The 24,132-nt window shown below is 62.8% G+C and overlaps 1 protein-coding gene across 3 annotated transcripts; it reads right to left on the bottom strand.

Moving 5' to 3' along the window:
- Nucleotides 1-2,257: 2,257 nt before the first annotated feature.
- Nucleotides 2,258-20,671, bottom strand: SLCO4A1 (solute carrier organic anion transporter family member 4A1). 3 transcript variants are annotated; one of them, XM_023745567.1, is made up of 12 exons: nucleotides 20,630-20,671; nucleotides 12,587-13,423; nucleotides 12,126-12,216; nucleotides 10,719-10,840; nucleotides 10,325-10,436; nucleotides 7,034-7,188; nucleotides 5,638-5,833; nucleotides 5,386-5,551; nucleotides 5,116-5,288; nucleotides 4,811-4,875; nucleotides 4,313-4,461; nucleotides 2,258-3,174 (listed from the first exon to the last, which is right to left on the bottom strand). In XM_023745567.1, exons 2-12 carry the CDS (start codon nucleotides 13,380-13,382, stop codon nucleotides 3,016-3,018), a joined length of 2,184 nt encoding a protein of 727 aa, XP_023601335.1. In that variant the 5' UTR covers nucleotides 13,383-13,423; nucleotides 20,630-20,671; the 3' UTR covers nucleotides 2,258-3,015. The 3 variants fall into 3 exon arrangements, with proteins under 3 accessions (XP_023601335.1, XP_006104317.3, XP_023601336.1); XM_006104255.3 differs by having other exon boundaries at nucleotides 12,587-13,418; nucleotides 20,630-20,663; XM_023745568.1 differs by lacking the exon at nucleotides 20,630-20,671 and adding an exon at nucleotides 20,530-20,628.
- Between the last annotated feature and the right edge of the window lie 3,461 nt (nucleotides 20,672-24,132).

Here is a 24,132-nt window from a genome sequence, read left to right as displayed (position 1 = left end):
GGGGAGTGGAAGGAAGAGACCCTGGTGGACCCTGGCTGGCAGAGATGGCCCAGCCTGACACACAGGGCGTGTCTGTGCTGCCCCCTTGTGTCCAGTGACTACAACTGTGGATCTCACCCCCACAGCCACCACCACCAGCACCGCTGGCAGGGGCGGGAGTTGGGCTGCTGGGCTCAGAGCTCACAGCAGAGGTGGTACCAGGGGAGCCAGGCCCAGCGGAATCATGAAACACCCACCGCCTCGACCCCCAGCTGGGGAAGGAAGTGCGTGCCCCAGGAGGAGAGAGGTGCAATGAGACAGGAGGGAATTTAAAAAATATGTTTTTATATTGAGGGTTCTCTCTTTTCTGCGTCCAGCGCGGAAAGAGAGTGGTCCAGTTCTTAGAGTAGGGGCGCTGGGGATTGAGAAAATGAAAGATAAAGACAGACACAGAGATGGAAGAAAAAAGCTGGGACCGGGTGGGACCGCTGCCCTCTTCTGATGGAGAGACAGGGACCCAGCACCTGTTTATTTTATACCCCAAATACCAGGAAGTTTCACCAAAGGTCAAGACAAAGGAGATTATTTGCATTCTAACGTCAGTTCTGGGTGGGCCCGAGTCCTATTCATTCCTGGTGCTTGGCTGGATTTACATAATAAAACCCACTCCCAGGCACCTGGGCAGAAATGAAGGTCAAGCTGAGAACACTTCTGCCTTTTTGGCAAAATGTGTTTCCAGGATGTGGCTCTGCCTACCGCCCTGGATTCAGCTGACAATTTATTAAAGAAATGCCCGTGTGCCTTCCCCGGGGCCCTCTACATTTTTATTGATTTTTCAGAGAGAGGAAGGGAGAGGGAGAGGGAGAGACAGAAACGTCTATGATGAGAGAGAAACATGGATCGGCTGCCTCCTGCACACCCCACACTGGGGATTGAGCTCGCAAGCGGGCATGTGCCCTGACCGGCAATTGAACTGTGACCTCCTGGTCCCTAGGTTGATGCTCAACCACTGAGCCACACCGGCCGGGCAAGGGGGTTTGCTCAGGACACAGCCCTGGATACCGAATACACTCAGGGCCCAGCCCTGCCTTTGGTGTTGCAGCCACTGGGGTCGGGCAGAGCTGATGCCCCAAGGCACCTCCAGCCGGCAGTGCCACGTACCTCTGCCGGAGCTCGGACTGCCATGTCTGACCCTCCAGCAGATGGAGCCCGGGTGCCCCCAGGAGCCACAGGCCAGAGGACACCAGGAGAGCTGGGCCATGCTCAGGGCCGAGTGGGCCCCGGGGCCTGGGGAGGACACCTCCGAAGACTGATCGCCTGGGTCCCGAGGCTGCGGAGAGGAGCGGACACGGTCCAGGCCGAGGTTCATGGGCCCGGCCTGCAGGTGTTGGATGAAAGGGCCCAGAGGCTGGCTTCTCACTGTGGGCACCATGAGAGCATCCTTACGGGGCGGGGGACAAGACGGGGGACAAGAAAGGAGATAGCGGGGAGGAAGGGGGGTCACCTGGGCAGGAGGGGAGAATATATATGAGAGGAGTTTGGGGGTGAAACAAGGACCCCAACTGGCCAAGGAGCAGAGGGGTCACAGTGAGCAGGATGGGGAGGCAGAGGCTGAGGCGGGAGGCGGTCCTGCAGGCTGGGGTGGGCTCTGAGGGAGTCTGCAGGGCCTAGCAGCCCAGCGGTGAGCGTGGGTGAGACTGTGGGGAGGCCCGATGGAGCTCTGGTGACCCCAATGTTATGGTCTTTCACCTGCCAAGCCCCTGACAAAGGAGACCCCTGCCTGGGTGGGGGTGAGGCGGAGAGGGGCCTCCTAGGAGAGCAGAAAGCCACCCCTCGCTTCCACTCTTCCAAACGCGGTGGTGTTGACAGCGAGCGCCCAGCACCCACAATGACACAGTGGGCGTCAGCAGGTCATTGCCCGGCCTGGTCAGCGCACCATCAGAATCAGATTCTAGGGAAAGAATAACCCGTGCTGGGGCTCCTTTCATCCTGTTTTATGAACCACAGGTGAGTACACACACATTCACACCCATGCACACACGTGCACATACATGTATGCACACACACATACTCTTCCTGCGCCAGTGGCAGTGAATGAAAGTGGGGCCCTGGAGGGAGAAGATACTGGTCACAGTGGTGGGGGGGCACCCCCGGGGAGGCTCCTGGGAAAACAGGCTCGCCTGGCAGCCCTCCGCAGACTCCCAAAAGCCCGCATGAAGGATGTGCAAAACCACCGAACTTTGCAAATTCATAGAAATAAAGCACACCGATCGGGACATAGGTTTTAAATAGTAAAATATATTTACACACATGATTGACTGAGGACACCAGGAAACACAATCCCATGAAAGTACGACGCCCTCAGGCGGCGATCACAGGTTCTGCTGAGCGAGCGCTCACCCAGCAGCCAGCAGGTAGGAAACCGATCCTAGAAATAAGCGTTTATGCAAATGGTCCATAAATATATGCGCCCATCCCACCGGGGTCCTGCGGCAGGGACAGGAGGTGACAGCAGGTGAATAAGGAGCTGGCTCCTTGGGGAGCACACCCGGAAATGGGCCGCCCCTCCCCAGGACAAACACAGGAAGTCAGGGCTGTGCACCAGCGGCCGCCAGCACTCAGTGGGGCCCGCGCTCGGTGCTTCCCACCAGCGGCGGCCCCTCCCCGAGGACCCAGAACCAAAGCGGCACAGCGCCAGCAGCGAGGCCCGTCAACGCCAACGCCGTCCACTGTGTCCCCGGGGAGCCGCGAGTGTGAGGCCAGGGCCTGGAGCGGAGGCGGCGCTTCACCAGGCGGGGCCGCAGGGGGGCCGCCCCCCCCCAGCATTTCCCATGCCTTACAGTCCTCCTTGCCGCCTCCCAGGCTCAGACATGAGCAGCAGCCCTCCTGCCTCGAGCCCCCCAGAATCTAATGGGAGGATTTCTAAGAGTCCTCAGACTGGGAGCAATTGTGAGGGGCCAGCCCTCTGTGGAGAAGCTAGCCGGTGGTTTTCGGGGAGCGCTGAGTGCCGGCACAGGTCCGGTGGGCAGGCAGGCATCAGACGTTGCTCTGGAGGTCTGAGGGGGCACCCTGGAGGTCTGAGGGGCTGTCCGAGGCCGAGGACTGGCTGGGCAGAGAAGCTTCCAGGCCCTGGGGAGACCCCGGCAGGCACGTGTACAGGACGTACGCAGCGGCGAAGAAGAGGAAGCCCAGCACCTGCAGAGAAAGGGGCTGCTGGACCGGAGCTGCCCACCCAGGCCCCACGCGTCCCTGCGCCTCTCGGGGTTCTCAGACCCCCCCACTCTGGCGAGAAGACCCCTCTTCCTGCACAGCCAGTCCCCAGCACGGAGACCAATGCTGTCAGCGAAGGAAGGAAAATGCATTTGACTGAAAGCAGAGGCACTAGATAGGGGGCTGAACAGTGTCCCCCAAAGATATATCTGAGTCATGATCCCCAGAGCGTGTGAACGGGGCCTTTACTTGGAAATAGTGCCCTTGTGAGATGGGATGAAGGACCGGGGGGTGAGGGCACACTGGGTGGGTGGCCCCCAGTCCAGAGCAAGGAGACAGGGGTTTGTCACAAATATATTGGGGGGGCAGAGATGGGGTGACAGATCTACAAGCCAAAGGTTGCTGGCAGACCAGCCTGCTCCCTGGGAAAGGCATCTCCCTAAACCAACCCAGGGCTATCCTCCAGAGCTCCACAGATCCCTGGTCACACGGCCATGTTTACACGAATCTGAAGGGAGATAAACCAGGGTTGGCCAAGACCGTCTGTGTTTGAGGCCCCTCAGGAAAGGTCCTGCCGTGGAGACAGGCCCTAGGCTTCCTCTTATTTGGTGTCCTGAGCCTTCCCCTCCAATGGGGCGGGGGGCGGGGGGATCCAAAGCACCGGGTCTGGGCTTCACCCGGGCGCATATGCCCAGCGCGGGGGCAGGAAGTTTCTGTCCGTGGCTGGAAGCGGAGGGTCAGGCTGAGAACTAGGACGGCACATTAAAGCCGTGTGGCTCAGGGACCCATCACACCGACCCGGCCTGCATGTACCCAGGCTGCCAGGTTCTATTCCTCCAAAGCCTGAGCTGCCAGAGCCACAGGGCACACCCAGGCTGCCATGGCAAAGGCCCTGCAAGGCAGGGGAGCCCTCCGACCCCAGGCTGTGAGCTCGGGCCCGTGACCGGGCTGGCTCTCCCAGTCACCACCACATCAGGGTCCCAATGCCAGCTCTCGATGGGGAAGGACACGCTCTGCAAAATGGGCTTCACTGCTGGGAGGCCCCAGGGAAGTGCCCAGAACCCCTGCTGCTAGAAGATTCCGGGCTTCCTCCCTCAGCCCGCCCAGCAGCCCACCTGCTCACCTTGTACACCAGCCCGGCGATGAGCATGTACCGGCTCATGGTTGCGTTCTGGTACAGGAAGCAGGAGCCCTGCTGGCCACACTGGTCCTGCCACAGCAGGCACGCCTTGTCAATCAGCCAGCCGAAGGCAATGGGCCCTGGGATGCCCCCTGTGGAGAGAGAGGCCCACTCAGAACCCCAACGTGCCCAGGCTCTCAGAAAGGGGACCTCGGCCACTGGTGTTCCCAGGGGGGGTGCCAAGGGGGCCTCAGTGTTCCTTCTCTGGGGACTCAGCTGCAGGCCAGGGCTTCCCTGTGACCCCCGACCCCCAGGGAGCTTTTGTGTTAGTGAGAAGGCACCCTCTGGGCAAAAGGTGACCTGGGTGCCTCTAGCGGAGCGCTAGGGAATGGCGTTCTCCCCGGTGGGCACAGGCCTGGGTGAGGAGCCCCTGGCCAGGTGCCCTGTGCGGTGAGCATCATGCCCAGCTGTGCGTGGCCCCTCACCCTGCACAGTAAGTACCTAGAGTCCTAACCACGATCCACTGGATTCCCAGCGCGAAGGACCTCTGCTGGTCGCCGACGCACCTGAACCAGAAAAGCAACGTCAAGGCCCAGGGCAGTGTGGCCGCCGCCAAGTCACACCCCCAAGCCCACAGCCAAGTCCTGGCCGAGCTCCAGGCCGCACTGCCGCCTCCCCAGGTGGAAAGCACCTCACAGAGGCACAGCTCTTCCTCGCCCCCGCGAGGCCGGAGCGACCCGGGCGCTGCGGAGCTCCTGGAGGCGCCGGAGGGAAGGCGGGGCAGGAGCGAAGCCCAGCCTGCTTACCGTAGGGTGGCCGTCAGCGCGGGAATGCTGCTGAGGAATGTAAAGGTAATTACAACGAATATGAAAACCAGAAGGAGGGGCTTGCTCTGACAAGTTGAAGTGCATTTCCCTGCAGTAGCATGGCCAAAACCAGAGGAAAAATTCTGAAGGACACACCTACAGTCTCGGTACACCTGAGGAGCGCAACAACAGCGCGATTACAGGAGGAAGGGCCGGGGCCCTCCCAGCTCCAGGGCAGACGGACGGGCTGTGGGCAGGGGCTGCACTCACCTTCTGGCCGCCAGGGCCAGGTGGCGCCACCTCCAGGCAGCCCGCGTGGCAGGGCGAGTAGTACATGAGGCCGTCGGAGCCGCACACGGGGCTGTAGTGCCCCGGCCCGCAGCTGCAGGCGGCGTTGCAGGCGGCTGTCAGCTCCAGGTGGCCCTCGGGCAAGACGCTGCAGGTGGGAGACGCGGGTGGTGGGCGGCAGCCAGTGCCGGGTGGCCTCGCCCGTGAACCCCAACTGGAGCGCGGGGCCCTTACCTGCCGTTGTGGTGGGCCGTCACGCCCGCCATGGGCACGTTGGGGCAGTGCGCGAAGAAGACCAGGATGGCCAGCAGGCTGGTCAGGGAGCAGGTCAGGCAGAACTTGATGATGCTCGAGCCACGGAGCTTCAGCTTGTTCACAAAGAAGCCGCCCAGGAAGGTGCCGCCCCCACCCGCTGGCACCACCAGGTACCCTGTGAGAGGGGGGCGGGCTCAGCCAGGGCTCGGGATGTCCTGGGAGCCTGCGGTGGGCCCTGTCTTATTACCCCTACTTTACAGGTGGGGAAACGGAGGTGCAGAGCCATCCCTGTCCAGATGGCAGCGCTGGGCTCGCAGTGGCCGGGGCCTGACCAGCGCTCTCTGCTGCTCCCTGCCACTGGGGAGGAGCAGAGGTCCATGGCGCTTGCCCACCCACGGCCTCTGCCCAGTCCAAACGCGGGGGCCATTGGAAGCCTGTGGCCCTGGCATTCAATGTGAAGTTAGGTGATGGGAGTGGGGGCTCCAGGGGCAGTGGGCAACCTGAAAGCCCTCGGGGCTCAGGGGGCCCATCTCCCCAGCACTGACCAAAACCAGCTCTGGGGGCGGGAGAGGGGGTTCTAGAGGACATGGCTGTTCCAGGGGCGTCAGTGCAGGGAGAGGGGCCCTGTGGGGAAGGGAGGCGGTTGTGGATGGGGGTCTGGATATGTGGAGCCGGCTGAGAGGTGGCATTAGTCAGAGGAAGGGGGTGAGGTCCCCTAATCTGATGGCTCCCCCACATGTTGGGAATGGAAACCTGAGAGGTGCACGGTGGCAGTGGCCTGGGTGCTGCTCAGCTGCTCCCCATCTTGCACTCGTGGCTGAACTTGTGCCCTATGACCCCCCCACCCCCCGCCCCGCCAGGCGTCTTCTCAGCCAGCTGGAGGCTGCCCCATGGGCAGCAGTGGGAGGAGGCTTCTGAGGAGGAGCCACACTCTCCTGGGAGGCTGCCTGCTCTGGCCAGAGCGCCTGCGGCCGGGAGGGCCCTCTGAGGCCCCAGACACTGGGTGCCTAGCTCAGGGGGCTGATGCACGCCGAGGTCCTGGGTGGTGAGTGGGAGGTGCCGGCAAGCTGGAGCCCACCCCGCCCCTCCCAGCTAGAGAGGGCCCCCGCCAGGAGGGCAGCCGGCTCCACGGGGCCCTCAGAGACCGGTCAGCACGCCGCGCACGCGTGGTCAGTGCGCCCGAAGCCCTCGGGGAGGACGGTGCCAGTGCCTCGCCGACAGCCCAGATGCTCGTGCTCGGGCTCTCCCTGCCTGGGCGGGCCACGCGGGAGCAGCGCTGTCGGGGTGTTCCCAGAAGGTACCCCCTCAAAGACCCCTTGCTCATCTGAGAGCTGCTGAAGAGGCTGCGCACCCCGAGGTTCGGGACTTTTCTCACCAAACAAGGTGGCGGCTTCCGAGGTGCTGAGGCTGAATTGGGACTCGAGGAACTTGGGGCCGAATGTGGACATGCCAGCAATGAGGGTGGCCTCGGTGGCCCCAGCCAGGCAGAGCAGGATGAACACGGGGTTCTTCAGGAGGAGCCAGATGGAACTGGACAGGGCAGGGGGGATGGAGACAAGAGAGAAGAGACAGAGGGTCAGAGTGGGCCAGAGCCAGGGTGTGAGGAAGCCCAGCTCCTGAGGCCATGGTCCTTCCCACCTGAGCTCACTGAGGCCCAGTTCTGTGAGGAACAGAGTGGGTCGCCAATGAGCTGGGAGGCACCCCACATTCATTCCAGAGAAACCAAGAGGATGTGTTTGGCTGGGCTGTGGCAGGGAGTGAACTTGCACCAGGGTTCTGAGGTTGTGGCTTGTAAAGCTGCTGTCACTGATTACGGAAGTCTTATCACCGCCTTGGCCAGAGTTCAGGCTTTGGTGTGAGGAGGGACCTTGAGTGACCCAGGTCACTGTTTAATCACCTCTGGGGGCAACGGTTGCCAAGTCGTGGACTGGACGGGCCCCTGGGAAAGGGGACGGGGCACTGAGGGTGGGGCTCCGCCACCAGCAGCTGTGGGGAGGGGGCAGGAAGGCCCGCAGACAGAGGCCCCTGGAGCCAGTGGGCTTGGAAGGCTCCGCGGCTCTGCCTAGTGTATACTTGGGGGTGAAGACAGGGGCCCGAGGAAGGGTGTTGGTGTTGGTGCCATCAAGCCTGGCCGCTGATTCCCTGGTGGGCCCGCCTGGACCCATTTCTGAGGACTGAGAGAACTCGGAGCCCCGCACAGCCTGGGGACCACTTGGCCGTGGGTCCGGCTGTGGGGTCAAGGGTTTCAGGAGCGTCAGATGTGGGCCGTGAGCCTGGAGGTGCTGGCGTCACGCCCGGAAGCTTCGCTGGGGAGGTGTCTGTCCTGTGTCACAGTGTCAGGACTCGGTGCCGGGCCTCGATCTGCAGAGGCTCCGAGCGCCAGGCCCTGCAAGAGGGGGTCCTGCAGGCCACTAGCGGTGCAGCACTGTTCAAACGTGCGACACTCAGACTGTTAAGATGTCGTGAGAGCCCGGCCGGGGGCTCAGCTGCTTGGGCGCTGCCCCGTGCACCAAAGCGCTGCTGGTTCGATTCCTGGTCAGGGCACATACCCCGGTTGTGGGTTTGATCCCCAACTGACAAGTGTACGGAAGGCAACCGATTGATGTTTCTCTCTTACAGCAATGTTTCTCTCTGTCTCTCTCTTCCTCTCTCTAAGCATGTCCCCAAGTGAGGATTAAAAAAAAAAATCAATGGCAGTAAATGACAGTAGTGAGGGAGGCAGAACTTGGGATGGAAACAGACATAAAACCCCGGGGGGTCTGGAAATAGAGGGGCTGGGCCTCTGCGAGCAGCAGGGCTCCAGCCCACACGGCTTTTCTCTGCACCTGTTCTCCCCCCAACCCCGTCCCCTCAGCCACGCAGCAGCGTCTGGGGCCAGCACAGAGGTGTCGGCCAATGGCTTATGTCACTGTCCCCAGAAGTGGTGAGGGACACAGGCTGGGGTGGGGCAGCCTCACTCTCATACGCTGACAGCAAAGCAGGTCCTGTGACACGTGACTAACGCGTGGCTGACAAGTGGCTCTGGGTGCTGTCGAGGGGGTCAGGGCTGCTCCCTAAAGGGCCGGAGCTGTGCCTGGCCTGTGGGTCTCCTGCCCGAGGGCAGCCTCGGCCACCCTCACGCCAGCATCTGTCAAAGCAACTTGGACCATCGTGACCCTGAAACGCTCTTCTCAGAGGACGCGGGATCTGAGCAGCAGGCCTGCAGGGGCCACAATTCCCTGCGGCGCCCGCCCCTCGGAGCAGGCGGGTGGGGCCGCCTAGTGAAGGACACCCCCACTGTCTTTCCAGACATGAGTGACTTGCTCAGCTGAACTCAGGGCAGCCCTCACCAGGTCTCGCTCCAAGGGGGAACCCAGTGCCTGCAAAGCTGGCTTCCTCACAGGGTACTGGGAAGGCCGTGGACAAAATGTCATCGGAGTGGGTGTGGCCGGCGGGGATCTGGCGGCTCAGGGCAGCCGGACACCCTAGCATCTTCTCCGCCAGGCACAGGTCTCAGGTCCCGTCTGTGTTCTTTGGGAGGGACATCCAGGTGTGGCCGTCCCTCCCTGCCTTGCCCAGAGCAGCCCACATGCTGGGGCCCTGGCTGGGCAGGAAGGCGGCTCTCTGGAGTGGCCAGCACGCTCCTCGTTTCTTTTCCTGCAGGACGTGCGACTGAAACTCTTGGCTTGAATTTGCTCAGAGAACTAGTCATGATTTACAGGCATGCGCACCGGCTTTCCTACCAGCAGCTGGTCTGGGAACTGAGCCTGGACGTGAACTTCCTTACGTCAGCCACATCCCCGGGCCACTGGGGACAGTCCCAGTGCCCACATGGCGCCAGCTGGGAGCGTGCCAGGAGACAATGCGCCCACCCCCGGACGGTGTGGACCTGGGCCAGCTCGCCTGTGGGGGGCACCCTCCTGAGTGGGCGGCTCTTTTGGGGGATCTGACAGGAAGTGGGAGGGGAGAACAAGCCCTAGGCAGGTGGAGCCCTTCGTGTCGGCCCTGAGCCCCTTTAGCCTCTGCGCTGAAGCCAGGCACCAGGCTCACTCCCACTGCCAACAGCCCAAGCCTCCGTGGCCGTTAGACTGCCGTTAGCAGGCCCAGGACACTGCAGGGTGGGGGGCGCTGGCGAGCGGGAGAGACCCCTGTGGAAGGCCCGATCCTGGGCAGAGGGGCCCTGGGCAGCCAGGAGCCCCCAGGCCCCGCCTCCTGCTGAGACCCCAGCAGCCCAGGCAGGGCTCTATTTGTGAACGAGGATGGCAAAGCAAGACCATGTCCCACAAGAGAGGGGAGACACGGACAAGACCTGCACACGGCTGGCGGAGGGGCAGGTGCAGGGCAGCGAGGGCCCGCCAAGGCCGGAAGGGCGGCGCTAGCCTGGAGCCCATGAGCTGCGTGCAGGCGACACCTAGTGAAGTGGTGGGAGGGTGCAACAGAGCGAGGGCCTGTGACCGGTTAGGGGCGACTCTTGGGGCATGGCCTGAGGTCAGTGGCGCGCCCCTGGGGACCAGGGGTCATGAAGAGGGCTTAGGGGCTGTGCGCTCACCATGTGGCCCCGGAGGGCCACTCCAACACTCCTAGTTTGGGGCCAAGATTCCGTGTGTGTGAGACCCCCAGAGGGTCTCCAGGACACACGGGCATGGGCGAGAGGCGCGTGGCAGGTGACCGCCCCCCAGTTCCTTACAGAGGCAGGTCTCTGATGGTTTTCCCGAAGCCGGGGCTGCGGGCCGCCTGGGGGCCCCTGTCCTTCAGCTGGTGTGTCTCGGAGGCTCTCATGGCCACGTAGCGCTGGGAGCCTGGAGGGACACAGATGCCGGACACTCAGGGCCTGCGGGACATGACGGCTGTGGGACGGAGGGCGTGCGGACCCACCCTGGCACAGAGTGGGACAGAGCCGGCAGACAACCTGGGGCCACTGAAACAAGCTCTGCCGTGGCCCCCGGGGGAGGGGCACCCAGCTGGCCGGCCCCACCCTGCAGGATGGAGGACCGGCAGACACCCATGTCTGGACTCTCCTGTGCTCTCAGCAGCTCACACACCGAGAGGGGCTGGCACACGGAGGGGAGGGGGGCACCCACCTGGCAGCTGCCGCGGGTAGCCGAGGATGGGAACCGCAATGAAGAAGGCAGCGGCCCCGGTGCCCAGGAAGCCCACCCACCAGGCACCAACCCACAGCGGGCTCTCGGTGGTCAGCTCGGTCCTGTGGGAAAAGGCAGTGGGGTCAGCGTCCAGGGCACGTGAGCTGGGTGTCCCTTGACTTGCTGGTCCACGCAGGCCAGTGGGAGGGTGGAGAGTGAGGGACACGGCCCCACCTACCTCTTGCACAGAACGTGCACATTTGACACCCAATTTAGTCAACCTGAGGCCACAGGTGGCGTTTGTACGAGGGCAGAGGCGCGCCATCTGCAGAGAGAGTCAGGGTAGCAGCAGTGCCCCATGCAGCTCAGAAGGCCGGGAAACCACCGAGACGGCGGGGCCTGGGGCACAGGGCCGCCCCTGGAGCCGAGTGGCCACAGGACCCTTCCTGCCTCCCCCGCCCTCTCGTCTCTCTCTGTCTCTCTCTCTCTTTCCCGCTCAAATTTACAAAAAACCTAGTATCAAAGCAAAGTATGCAAGGAATAAGAGAAACACACTGTGACCTAACAGGCAGTGCGGGTTTGGGCTTCACCGCCTTGGCACAGAGCTCCTTGGCTCTTTGTGATTTCCTGGGGGACAGCAGTGTCTTTGTTTGAATGTGGCCACTCTTGGCGGGTCCCCTGAGAGCCTCCGAGGGGCCTGGTCACCAGAAACACCAACCACAAGGTCAGCAAGTGGCAACCTTTGGTCCATGCCAACTCCGGGGGGTAGCTGACCACCAGCGGGCAATGAGTTAACCAACCACCCCTACGAAGGGAGGCCATAGAAACCCTGACAGAAGGGGGTGAACGTGTGGAGCTGGCACCAGAGAGGGTCCGGAGCTCCGCCCCTTTCCACACCGCACACCCGTCTGTTCCTCAGTAGTTTCCTCCAGTGAGTCACGGGCCTCCCGAGGTCTGCGAGCCGCTGGAGCGCATCACTGAGCCGAGCGGTCCTGGGAACCTCCGTGGTGACCCCAGGGCGAATGGAAGGGAACCTGGTGCCTTTTCTGGGGGTCATCTCATGGGACTGAGCCCTGACCCTATGGGGTCTGCGCTGACACTGGGGAGTCAGGGTCAGAATGCAGTTGGATTTGGGACACCCAGCTGGTGTCTGGGAAGCGCTCGGCGTGGAAAAGCCCACGGAAAAGAATCTCACGCCGCAGGCGAAGCCACTCTGTTCTGCAAAGGCACCGGAGGCCTGGTCTGCAGCTCGGGGCCGTCCTCCACACCGTTCCCGCCCCAGGCCTGTTCTCAAAGCCACACAGACCAGCAGGCCCTGGACTACGCGATGCTCCACCTCATGCCCCTCCCTGGGACATCAAGTCCTCCTGTGGTTCCGGTGCCGCAGGAGAGAGCCCCGCCACTCACCGTCGGCCGATTTCCGTGTAAATGTTCAGCAGGGCGCCTCCGATCAGGTAGCCGGCTGCGGGGCCGAGGATGGCCGCCGTGTAGAAGATGGCTGCAAGGGAAGCAGGGCCATCAGGTGGCTGCCGTGCCTGCTCCTCGCCGGCTCACTGGACGTGACACGCAGACACCAGGGCCCACCAGGAAGCAGCCACCCACACCTGCACTGCCTGCCTGCCTTCCACTGGGTGCACCCCTTTAAATCAGAGCCTCCGCTGTGTCTGAGGTTTGGCTGGGGTCAACCTTTGAAGGGGATTTTAAACATTTCTCTCAGAGCCAACCGCAGGTGCCGCTGGGAGTCCTCCCCTCGCCTCAGAGCACCGAGGCCGTGTGCGGCCACCGGCAAAGTGCGCAGAGGGGCCAGGCTCTGAGCAGACGCCTGTCACACTGCCTGTCTCCCCCACGCCCCCGCCGGCCTCACTCACCAATGTAGACGGGCGAGTAGCTGGACTTGACGTTCTCATCCAGGTAGGTGACCCCCAGCGTGTACAGGGGCGTGGCACCCGCTCCGTGCAGGAACTGGCCCAGCATAAAGACCAGCCGGTAGCTGGACAGGCTCGAGGCGCGGTTCCCACACGCCACGCTGCGGTTGGCCCGGCACAGCCCGAGGCCCTCGTCCACCTCCACCTGGTAGGGGCCCGTGGTGAAGTGGGGCAGCGCGAACACCAGCGAGCCGGCGCCCATGAGCAGCACCCCCCAGCCCAGCCAGCGGGGCTTGTGTCCATTGCCGCCGAAGTAGCTGACGAAGGTGAGGCAGAGGCAGGCGGCCAGGTCGTAGGTGCTGGCGATGAGGCCGCTTTGGTAGCTGTGCAGGTCGTAGCGCCGCTCGATGGAGGTGATGACCGTGTTGATGAAGCCGTTCACGGTCATGCCCTGCAGGAAGGAGGCAGCGCACAGGAAGCCCAGGAAGCCCCGCGGGGTGTTGAGGGCCTGCAGGCATTTGGGGGTGAAGGCCCGCCAGCCACACTCCGAGCTCCGCGGCCCAGCTGCCGTGTAGCACAACGTGCGGGCGCCGTGCTTCTGGGCCCTGGGCTGGCACAGCGGCTGGCTGCAGGAGTCCAGGGGGCTGTGGGTGGCCGGACGCAGGGCGCCCAGGCTCAGGGACGCCCGCCTGCTGGAGGGGGTGTGGCCACACCTGTCGTCCAGGGCAGAGGGCGGGCTGGGGAGCACCAGCTGCGGCATGGAGACGAAGGGCTTGTCCCCCATCACGTGCTGGGGCATCTCCCAGGAGTGACAGCGACCGTATTCCAGCCCGGTCTGTTCTGTGAGAAAAATATCTGGTGAGCAAACTGCACCAACCCACGAACACATTACTGTCTCCGGACAGCACCCCATCCACCCTGTCCCCTGGGGTGGCTGCCGGCTCTATCTGCCTAGTCAGTGCCTGGGCTGGTGGGGTGACCTTCCAAGACCAGCCTCCTCCCCAAATCCAGGGCCCCACCTGGAGCCACACATGCAGGGCAGCACGTCTCGGCCACCATGGCTGGGGCCTGGGGTGGGCATTGCCGGGCCGGGCCGGGCCGAGGACAGCCCCCTCCTGACCGAGGCCTGGAAGCAGAGCTGAGGCACAGCAGGGCGGGCTGGGCGCATGGGCCCATGGGCCACCCTGAGCACACGTTCCGGCTGAGCCAGGGCTCTGGATGTGCAGCTGCTGGTGTGAGGACCCCACACGAGCTTCAAGCTCGGCCCTCATTCTTCCTTAAACTCACACCTGCTAGCTTTCTGTGCCTTTAGTGTGAACAAGGACTTGGTCTTAGTCCAAAGTTTGAGGGGTGTGGGAAGTGAGGAAGCAGGGGAGATAGCAGAGCAGGGACCCCAGAGCCCTGGGAGTCCCCCCACACAAACCGGAAACTGGAAGGGTGACGGGAGGGGGACCCAGGTGGGACCTGACCAGGTCTGGGACTCAGTTTTGCATTTGGAGAGACCGGGCCACACCTGCCTCCCACGGCCCCTCCTGCGGCAGCACAGGGACGCCCATGCCTGCGGTGCAGCCTTGGAGCCCTCCCACCCTGCCTCTGCCTGCGGCTGGGCTCCCCTGCGCAGCCATCTCACCGAGGCCGCGGGCAGCGGGCGCACCGTGCTCCTCTGTGCAACTGGAAAGTGGCACCCGCTTAGCTAATAATTTAAAGCCCGGCTCCTCTCTGGCGTTCTGCGGGGCCAGGTGTGGGTGCAAATGCTGCTGGGCAGAGCACAGTGAGCTTTGAAGAGCCCCACTGTACCTCACGGTGACATCACACTTTCCCAGGCTCGGAGAGGGCATCACTTGTGCACACCTGACTGCAGCCCACCTTACAGGCAAGGGAAGCGGGCCAGAGGGTCAGCCACGTGCCCAGGGCCACACAGCTGGCCGTGGCAAACAGCACTCGCCCGCGCTGCCTGCCTCCCAAGCCCATGTACATGCGTCATAGCTGTCCTCCCAGGCATTTTATTGAAAGAACGTGGCCAGCTGAGCGGCATGTACATGCGGGCATGTTTGCTTTGGAAACTGGTGCTGCCAGGCTGTCAGTGGCTGGAGTTCAAGGCTGTGGGTAGGCAGCAAAACTTCCGCTGCAGCCATTCCCTGGGGCTGTTTTATTTATAGGGCCCCCGCCCTGTGCAAGCTGGCACGCCAGGCTCCTCGGGAGAGCAGCAGGAAAGCCTGGGGCTGTCAGATTCCTGGAGGGCTGCACCTCCCACGGCGGCCCAGACTGGTGCTCAGGTGACACCCAGCACGCACCCTGGGCACGCTGGAGGCGAGCACTCGGGGGGCAGTGGGACGCGCGGAGGGTAACCAGCTGGAGCCCTTAGACAGGACAGCCCTGCCACCCACCGCCCCGCAACTGAAATACGGAGAAAGATGGGAAAGGCGTGAGGCCACCTGAAGTTCCAAGGCCCAGAGGCCACTCTGTCTCTTTTCTTGATGCACGCACAGGCAGGTACCCCAACACGTGCACATGCAATCCACAGGCGCTGGGCCTTGTCCCGGGGCTGGAGCGCAGCCCGAGGGAAGGAGCCCAGCCAGGCCCAGGGGCCGCCCAAGCCTGTGGGGGATGGGGGGTCAGTATTGCATCCCCAGGAATCACTCGTAGGTGCTTATTTCCAGTAAGTGATCTGCCATGCAGATCAGCAGGTCCTGGACCACGCAGACCAGGTAGCCGGAGGACCAAGGCATGGTTGCCATTGAATACCTGCCCACAGCTGCCCTCGCCACCCCTCCCGTTGGCTCTGGGCTCGCTCGGGCAGTGGGGCATCAGGCCTTCTGCTGGGCCTAGGAGGCCACGTCACTAGCTTTTGTCATTAGGAATGGCCACATCGAAACAGAACTTCCTGTTTGAAAACAAAGCCACGTAACACAGGAACCACTAGCAGTGGACGGTCCCAACAGCTCTGAGTCAGGGTCAAGTTTCACCTGAACTGAAATCTACGGATCTCTGACCTAAACAGACAATGGGCAACCTATGACCCCACAGGTCGCATGCACGTAAAGCAGCACATTGAAAACCTTATTTTAGATATTAGCCCGGCCCCCCATTGGTGGCCACCACACGCACGTGATAAGGACGTTCGAATACAGGCCTCCTCCATGGCCCTCAGACCCGGTTCCTATGACGATGGGACCCACAGCAGCCAAGGCATGGAGGGCGCTTCCCTTGATCCAGCGAGCGGGTGACAGCACCTGTCACCTTCCACCACGCTCACAGCTCTGCTCCAGGGTTGGATTCCTGACTGGCGGGGGGATGCTTTCTCTGGAAGGCTCTGGGCCTGTCAGCGCATCTGTATCAGAAAGGGGAGCTGTGCCCCCATGACTCGGGCACTGAGGTGTAAGGGAAGCTGGAGCGCATGCCCCGACCACGGGCCGGGGTGTCTGGAATCGCCAGCAACAGCCAGATCCTGAGAGTCCAGGGCTGCGCGACACTTGGAATCTCACAAGGTCGGTCCCACCTTCCTGGGAGCCGCAGGGGAAATTTGTAGAAGGTATCAGGCCTGCGGCTGGCTGAGCCCTCCTGAGGCCGGTTCTTGGCTCCCACCTAACAGACAGCCCTGCGCTCCATGCTGCCCCAGGAGGAGGGACCAGGTCTTCTGGGTGCTCCAGCTACGTGAGCCCAGAGCTGGTGGTCTGCCTGGCACTCTCCGCCCACCTCTGGGCCATCCTCTCCCTGTTGCTCTGCAGCCTTCATCCCCCTGAGAGGACATCTGAGGCCGGAAGCCCTGATGGAGCCTTCGCGGGCACCCTGGCCTACAGAAGCAGGCCCGCAGCCCCTCCTCCAGCGGCAGGGGCAGGGGCTGTCCCTGGGCCAGTGGGGAGGGAGCCTGGGGCTTCGGTGAGAGGGCTGTTCCTGCATGAACGCTGTCTTAGGGTGAGACTGGCCCTGGCCCATCAGCTGCACCCGAGGCGTCTGGGGCACCTGCTGTGAAGAAATGGAGGCCATCCCCCAACTGCACTGTGAGAAGCCAGGGGCCCACGGGTGGCTCGCAGCTGCCGGGTCTGTGAGAACCGGGACTCCGTAAAGAGCTGGAAGATTTGGACGCATCTGTCTCCTCTTATTTTCCCAGATGCGACGCGGGAGGTCTCCGTGCACCTGCTTACTTCCTTTTCCAGTCGGAGGCTCTATGCAAAGCAGAGCGGGCAGGAAGGACGCAGGGTTGCTGAGTGAAATGCTAAGCCTTAAGGCGGCCCCAGGGCCCTGGCCTCACTCCCTGAAACCCTGGTTCCTTGCACCATGACCCTGGGACTCCCCCGGCAGCTGTCTTCTCTCTAGACCCATCCTGGTGTCTCTTCGGGGAGGGAGGGTGTTAACTTCTTGAAGTTGAGGCTCAAAGCTATTTATAGGGCAGACACCCAGATGGCAGGATTGGGGTGGCCACAGCCGTGCCTGTAACCCTCGTTTTCATATTGGTAAACGCGGAGGCTGCTTTGCATCGAGGCCACAATGAAGGATTGTCTGGGAGCGAGTGGGGAGGGCTGGTCCCTCAGGGAGTGTCCTGCAGTCTCCGCATGGACATTCCAGCGCCCGAGCCCCAGCTTGGAGGAGGGGTAGGCCGGGGGGGGCGGGGAGGGGGCTGAGGGACCTTATTCCTCTTTCCGACCCACAATAGTTGATCCAAAAAAAAGAGCCACCCCTCCCAGTCCAGGCGATGTGGAGGCTGAGAGGCCGCCTGAGAGCCGGGCAGGAGCCCCACCTCGGGGTGGGCTTCTCAGAGCCTCAGTTTCCCTGCTGGAATAGGTGCGTGACATCATGGGGAGGAGCCCTGAGGCGAAGGACCCAGCCTCTCCACTCACAGTGGTCCAGGCACCCCTGGAGGCTCACAAGAAATCAGACGTACGGAAGGGTATGTATGGGGCTTGGGGGCGCCGGAGGGAGCAAGCTCTGTTCACATGAGGGGCCCACCCAGGCCTAGGCTGGGCTTGCCATTTCCTGGGGCCTCTGAGGCCCATGGTGCCTGCAGAGAGGTAGATGCCCACAAAATGCAAGGGCCCCACACAAGCCCAGAGTGGGCATGAGGTGCCACCTCTGTGGCTCCGGCCAAGGGGTGATGCCTCAGGTAACCCCCAGGTTTGCCACAAAAAAGGTCACTGAGGAGAGGCATCCCCCAGGGGCGAGGGTGCTCAAGTGGAGCCCCACTCATGCGGGAGAGAGGACCTGTCAGGATCGCCCGCCCGGGGCCTGTGACTCTGGACGCCCATCGGCAGAGCCAGCTGGGTCTGTCGGCAAGCCCTGCCCTGCATTTGGGCCTCGTCATGAGCAGAAGACACATGGTTTGTGACAGTGTCTACCTGTCCCCAGAAAGGTGTCCGAGCGGCTAATTCTGTGGAATGCTGGCGAGATCGGGGCTGTGCTGTGGCCACTGAGGGGGGACGAGGGTGTCCAAGGATAGCAGGCTGAGGGCCAAGCCAGGGCCGGCCCAGGAGGGGACACAGCTGAGGGCCCGCATTCAGGCAGCCAGGCCGCTTTCCTCCGCCTCCTCCAGCAGCGCCCGGTCACCTGAGGTCGAGCTGCTGCCCCCATTCCCGGTGGAATCCCAGTGGGCCTGTCCGATTTCCTCCCCCAGCAGCCTCACACCCACCACGGCCATCCCGGTAAAGAGCAGCCTTGGCGTCCTGCGGATTATTGCACGTCCCCTTCCGAAGGCAGACAATGGGCTCTTAGCCTGAGTGGAGGAGACCACGTGACTCAAGGGGGAACATTTTCGTGGTCTGTGTCCACACCCCAGCTGGACGCCACGTGGAGGAGGCAGGGGGATGGCCCAGCCCAGCTCCTTCCTGTCCGCCAGCACCAGGCTCTGGTCTAGCTCCCTGCCCATCACCCATATCTCCCAGGGGGAGGCCCAAGGGACTCAAAGTCGCCACAGTAGCAGCCACTCCCCCCAGAACATGAGTTCACAAAGCCAGGAGTTTACGCTCCTCGGCAATGCTGCCTGGGGACGGATGGCCTGACACGGAGACCTCTGCAGGGAGCTGATGCTAAGCCCAACGAGCTAACGCCACAGCGAGCCAAGCGCACCTCCGCCGTTGGGAAGTTGGATGTGCACCGCGGACCCAGGGCACCGTGGTTTGTCAGGGCTGAGGACAGCCAGGAGCCCAGCGGAGTCCCTCTGGATCCGGTGCTCTGGCAGAGACAGGTCAGCCCCAAGACCCCCGTTCACTCAGCCCCGTCCTGCCCCACAGCAGGGCCCGGCCCTCCCCGTGGCGACAGGGTGGAACTTGGCCCGCACCCGCCTGGCACCTGCTCCGGGAGCCACACCCGGGGACTCACGGGTTAGGTCAGAGCCACCCAGGAGGGAAGCAGCCCCAGGACGAATTCCCAGGTAGCACCTTGGGCCCTGCCCAGCAGGAAACAGGACAGGTCCCCACCCAGGGCAGTCAGGAGTGTGGGTCTGACTCAGGCACCCCTCTGTCTGCCTCCAGCAGCACAGGGACAGCCTGGCAGTGCCGCCTGCTCCTGGGAGGTCCTCCCCGTCAGCGCAGGCCCCCCAGTCGGCCGCGTTCTGTGTCAGAGCTGCCCCGCCCCCCGGAGCAGAGCTACGCTGTCTGGAGTCACACAAGCCTGGATTCAACCCCTTCGCCTCAGACTAGCTGTGCTGCGAGCGGGTCACTCAACCATGGGGCCTCGGTTTACTCTCAGCGGGGTGGGAGCGGCCGTGGCTGCCTCCTGCAGTGGCCGGGACCAACGGGATGATGCTCAGGGCCCGTAGCACAGGGCAGACAGTCTAAGTGCTCAGCAAACAGCTCCTGCTGCCATTATTGTTAGAGTCATAAATGCAGCAGCTAAAACCAGGAGCTTTCTGTCCACTGAGGCCCTCTTGCCCCCCCTCTGCCCCCCTCACCGCCCGCAGAGAACAAGCCCTCGCTGCAGGGCACGGTTCACCAGGCCGCCACTCCCCAGAGCCAGTCTCTGACCCCACAGAGGAAATCCAAGCTCCAAGCAGCACAGGGAAGTGGAGGCTGGAAGCCGGCTAAACTGTGGAAAACTACTGTGGTTCCTACAGGCCCCGCCGCCATATCCGACGGCCGGCCCGGCGGCAGGAGGGAGTCCAGGCACTGGAGGTTGCCACCAACTGACCCCACCCCGCCCCCGGGGCACTGACCCCACCGCCCCAGTGGGTTTTCTCCACCAGGTTCCGCCAAGCAGAGGCTCCCTCCCTCGAGAGCAGGTCCCGGTGTCTGGCCCGGTCCACCATCTGCGGCCCAGTGTGCCCACTCGGTGCCAAGGGTGGTCCCGCATCCTTGTTTTCACCCTTCCCTGCCCTCCTCTTGCACCCAGGGCTCCAGGGCCCCCCAGCTGCAGCTCTAAGCCGGGCAGCTCTGGGCCGGGCCTGGGACCCCGCGTGGTGGGGCGAGGACCAGAGCGCAAGTGGCTTCTGGGGACCAGCCCCCGCCCCCCCCCCCCCCCCCCCCGCCCGGATTCCTTCCCAAGGGTTTTGGGGGCCGGTTTGGGGAAAAACCCCGCCCCCCCGGGGAAAATTTTGGGGAAGAATTTTTCTTTTGTTCAACAAGAGGGGGAATCCCCGGAGGGGGGGACCCCCCAAAAACGGGAAGCCCCCGAAAGGGGGGTCCTGGGGGAAACCCAGGGGCCCGCTTCCGTGTGCGCGCCCGCCCTTACAAATCCGGCCCTCCCGCCCCCCGCCCTGAAAGCTCCCTCCATCCCTGTCTGAGCCCTTACACCCGCCAGGCATCCCCTTGCCCGCCCCCTGCCTCCCCTGAGGCTTCCCGCCCAGGAAGCTGGAAGTGAGAAGGGGTGCATTTCGCATCCAATTCCCCGAAGGCAGCGAGGCTGTGGGGCGCTGGTCCACCTTTGATCCGCATTCCCGCCCGGAGGCACTCTGGGGGCGCTGTGGGTCCAGACCCCCCGCCCGGATTCCCCGCCGCCCCCGAAAGCGCCCCCTGGACCTCGCTGGCGCCCGCCCAGCCGCAGCGGCCCCGGCGGCGCTCCTGAGTTCAGCAGGTCGGGCGCCCCGACCGGCGCAGCCCGGCTCCACGGAGCACTCACCGTCTGGATCCTGGGGCTGCGCTGCGCACCGCGCTCTGGCCGCTCCCGGGCGACTCCGGCTTCATTCATCCGCCCGGCCCGCCCCGCCCCCGCCGTGAGAGGCGCCCGGCTCACCTGCTCCGCCAATGGGCGCGCGGTGCGGGCGGGGCCGGCCCCTGGCCCGCCTCTGAGATGACAGGGAGCCAGCGCGGGAGGAGCGGGAGGGCTGGGGGGGCGGAGCCGGCGGGCTGGAGCGGAGAGGAGGGGGCTCCAGCCTAGAGGGGCGAGGGGCTGAAGCTGGGACGGCGACGCCTCCGTCCCCCAGTGGCCATCGCCCGGGAGCCCAGCGCCTCGGCTGACGAATCGCCCCAGCTCCAGAGAAACGCACGCCGAGCGGCGAGGGCCACTTCCCAGCCCGCACGGACTCTGTTTCTAACTGACTGAACCGGACGCGTGGGACCCAGGCCTTTGGGAGAGGCCGTGGGAGGGAGTGAAGTTTTCTTCCCCAGCCTTTCGGAAAGGCTGCCAGTGGCCGCGTGGGGACAGGGCGGGCGGGAGAGCTGCGGCCACGTAAAGGTCACAGCCAGCTTGGTCTGGCCCTCAGGTCCAGGTTGGGAGCCACCTGTGCACAGCTCCTGGCTGCATCCCTGAAGGCCCTGGGAGTGGCGGGAGGCGGGTCTGCGGGGAGGGCCAGCTGGGGACAGGCCCTGGGTGCACGGTGAGGCCAGCACCCTCGCTGGGGAATTCAGTGTCCGGCCTGTTGCCTTTGGGGTAAAACGATCCGATCCTCTTTTTGAAGTCAGCACGGCTGTCAGGCCAGAGGGGACCAGCCGCACCGCCATCAGCATGAGGTCCGGTTTGAATTCCTGCCGTGTGACCTTGAGCACACTGCTTCCCTCTCATCTGTGAAGTCTCCTCATCTGTGAAGTGGGCCGTTGGAAACACTAAATGGAATGAAACAGGAGCTGCAGGGTTGCTCAGTGAACATATCAACAGCTGATCACAATAACACTGCACGATTTTCCCTTTTTGGTTTCTGTGAAATGAATTTATTTAAAAAAAAGTCTACAGAAGTCAACTGCGCGTGTGTGTGTGTGTGTGTGTGTGTGTGTGTGAACCCTGAGATAGCGGGTGAGGAGGACATGCCGGTGTGACCTCAGGCTGGAGAGGGAGCAGGCACAGAGCTCAGCCCTCGAGGCCACTGGTGCTTCCTGTGGGCTGGGAGGGAGGAGGCCGGAGGAGAGGAGCGGTGCTGAGACTTATGGGAAAATGTCCACATTCAAGTTAACTTGGGAAATGACCTTCCTTCAGAGGGTGGGGCTTGCGCCCACTCACTCTGGTCTGGGAGTCCCTGGCGTTGTCCTCAGGGCTCCAGCCTGTCTCCATGCAGGCCCCCACTCCTGGAAGCTGGGTCCAGGTCCAGATGCTGCTGCTGGTCAGCAAAGGCAGCTGTCGGCTGCAAGCCTGCTTTGGCCGAGTGCAGGGACCAGAGGTCTCGCCACGCTCCTGCTTTGCTGCTTCTCCTGTCCGGCATGGGCTCCTGTCTGTCACTGCTGGAGGAGGAGCCATGACCTGTCCTCTCATGTGACACGTTGCACTGACTGCCCAAATCCAGCTATTGCCTCAGTGTTAGGACCCAGCAGTGGAGGCCAGAGGTGAGTTGTGGGTTGTAATTCCACAACAGTGCTCACCAAACCCGAAAAAAGTACCAATCCTTTGGAACAAAAAATTGTTCATGTAATTATTATATCACCTCCCGTGGTCGGCAAACCGCGGCTCGCAAGCCACATGCGGCTCTTTGGCCCCTTGAGTGTGGCTCTTCCACAAAATACCACGTGTGGGCGTGCACGTACAGTGCGATTGAAACTTCGTGGCCCATGCGCAGAAGTCGGTATTTTGTGGAAGAGCCACACTCAAGGGGCCAAAGAACCGCATGTGCCTCGTGAGCCACGGTTTGCCGAGCCACAGTTTGCGGATGCTGGAATATTGGCCTCCATTCCTGGAACGGCCCACTAAGAGGAAAAGACACCAACTGTTGCCCTGGATGGAGAAGGTTGGAGAGGATGAGGACCTGCTTGGGGAACCTGGAGAGGCTGCTGGGAGTGGACAAGGGCACACCCTGCATAGACACCCCCCCCCGCCCCCCGCTTCCAAGGAGAACTGAGCTGCTCTGCGGACCCGGCCTCAGCTGTGGCGCTGCTGGGAGCAGCATTTCCCAGTGCGGCTGTCTGGAGGTGCCCTGGGAGGTAGTGAGCTCCCAGCATGGGAGGCGGGGGAGCGGAGCGAGCCGATTTTCTGATGGGGAGGTTATGAACGCATTTCAGACGTCAGAAGCAGAATTGGACTCGGTGTTTCCGACGTCATTTTAAATTTGATTCCTTGAAACTGTTATTTACATAATCAATTCATGTGTTTTACTAAAAGGGTAAGTTTATGTTTTAAAAAGGTAAATTCATGTCATTACTGTAGGGCGGGTATTATAAAAATAGATAAAAGAAACAGAAAGTGGTATTAAGTTCCAACCAAGAACTACCTGCTGAGCGAGCCCCAGACCTGGTTTCAGAGGCCAGTGGCTGTGCAGCCAGGTGTGGGGGATGGGCTGCTGGGAGTGAGCCTTTCTCCTGGTGGGATCAGCACTGCGGAACGAGGAGGGAAAGAACTGGCTCTCCCTCTGGGAGTCACTGCTGTCTGCAGTCTGGTGTGTGAGCCTTCAGCACGGGGGTCTTCATCAACCTCGGGGACACAGGCCCATGGCCCCCCCGGAGCCTGGGCTCATGGCCCACCAAACCCACCTGCCCTCCCCGCCTCCCAGGGACCCTCCCACAGGCACGATAGGAAAGGGAAATCAGAGCAGACGTCCCAGCAAAACACAGGCCTCGGCCTTCAAAGGCTGACCCGGTGCCCAGGCACCTGGAGAGGCGGGGCCACCTGTGTGCCTGTGAGGCCTGCCTGCAGGGCAGGGTCGAGCTGGGGTGTCCAGGGGGAGGAAAGATTGGGCCCAGGCTCCAAGCGTGGCTGGCACTGTGGGTTGGGCGGGCCTGCTCCCTATCCTCCCTCTTGCAGTGGAAGAGTGAGGAGGGCCTGGGAGGAGGCCCCAGAGGTCAACCAAGGAGCACAGCGGCTTTGAAAACAAGGGCAGCCTGCGAAAGCGACCTGGAACATTCTGAACTCAATCCATCCTATCCCTGCGGGGTTTCGTCTGGAGAGAAAATAATTAGAAAGGAAAGGAAGAAAGAACCCAGGTCCCACTGGTTCCTCGAGGTCCTGCAGGGACGCACACTGCCTGCCCGGCAGCTGGGGGAGGCGAGGGCGGTGCATCCCATTTCACGGCCATTGTTCTCTGACATCACCTTTATTTTCTCTTTTGTTAATCCTCACCCAAGTGTATTTTTTCCATTGATTTTCAGAGAGCATGGAAGGGATGAAGGGAGGGATGGGGAGAGAGAGAGAAACATAGATGTGAGAGAGACATATCAATTGGCTGCCTCTTGAACCATCTCAACTGGGGCTGGTGATCAAACCTG

Source organism: Myotis lucifugus, unplaced genomic scaffold, assembly GCF_000147115.1.
Source record: "Myotis lucifugus unplaced genomic scaffold, Myoluc2.0 scaffold_556, whole genome shotgun sequence".
Lineage (NCBI taxonomy): Eukaryota > Metazoa > Chordata > Mammalia > Chiroptera > Vespertilionidae > Myotis > Myotis lucifugus.
The sequence above is the reverse complement of the archived record's forward strand: the minus strand, read 5'-3'. Positions and strand labels throughout refer to the sequence as shown.

What these genes read in the sequence shown, in the direction of transcription:
- SLCO4A1 (XM_023745567.1), bottom strand. Translation starts at nt 13,382, where the DNA reads ATGCCCCAGCACGTGATGGGGGACAAGCCCTTCGTCTCCATGCCGCAG. An exon ending in ACGGCCCACCACAACGGCAG is followed by an intron (nt 5,552 to 5,637) that starts GTAAGGGCCCCG and finishes TCCCACCTGCAG; the next exon opens with CGTCTTGCCCGAGGGCCACC. An exon ending in TCGCCGGGCTGGTGTACAAG is followed by an intron (nt 3,175 to 4,312) that starts GTGAGCAGGTGG and finishes CTTTCTCTGCAG; the next exon opens with GTGCTGGGCTTCCTCTTCTT.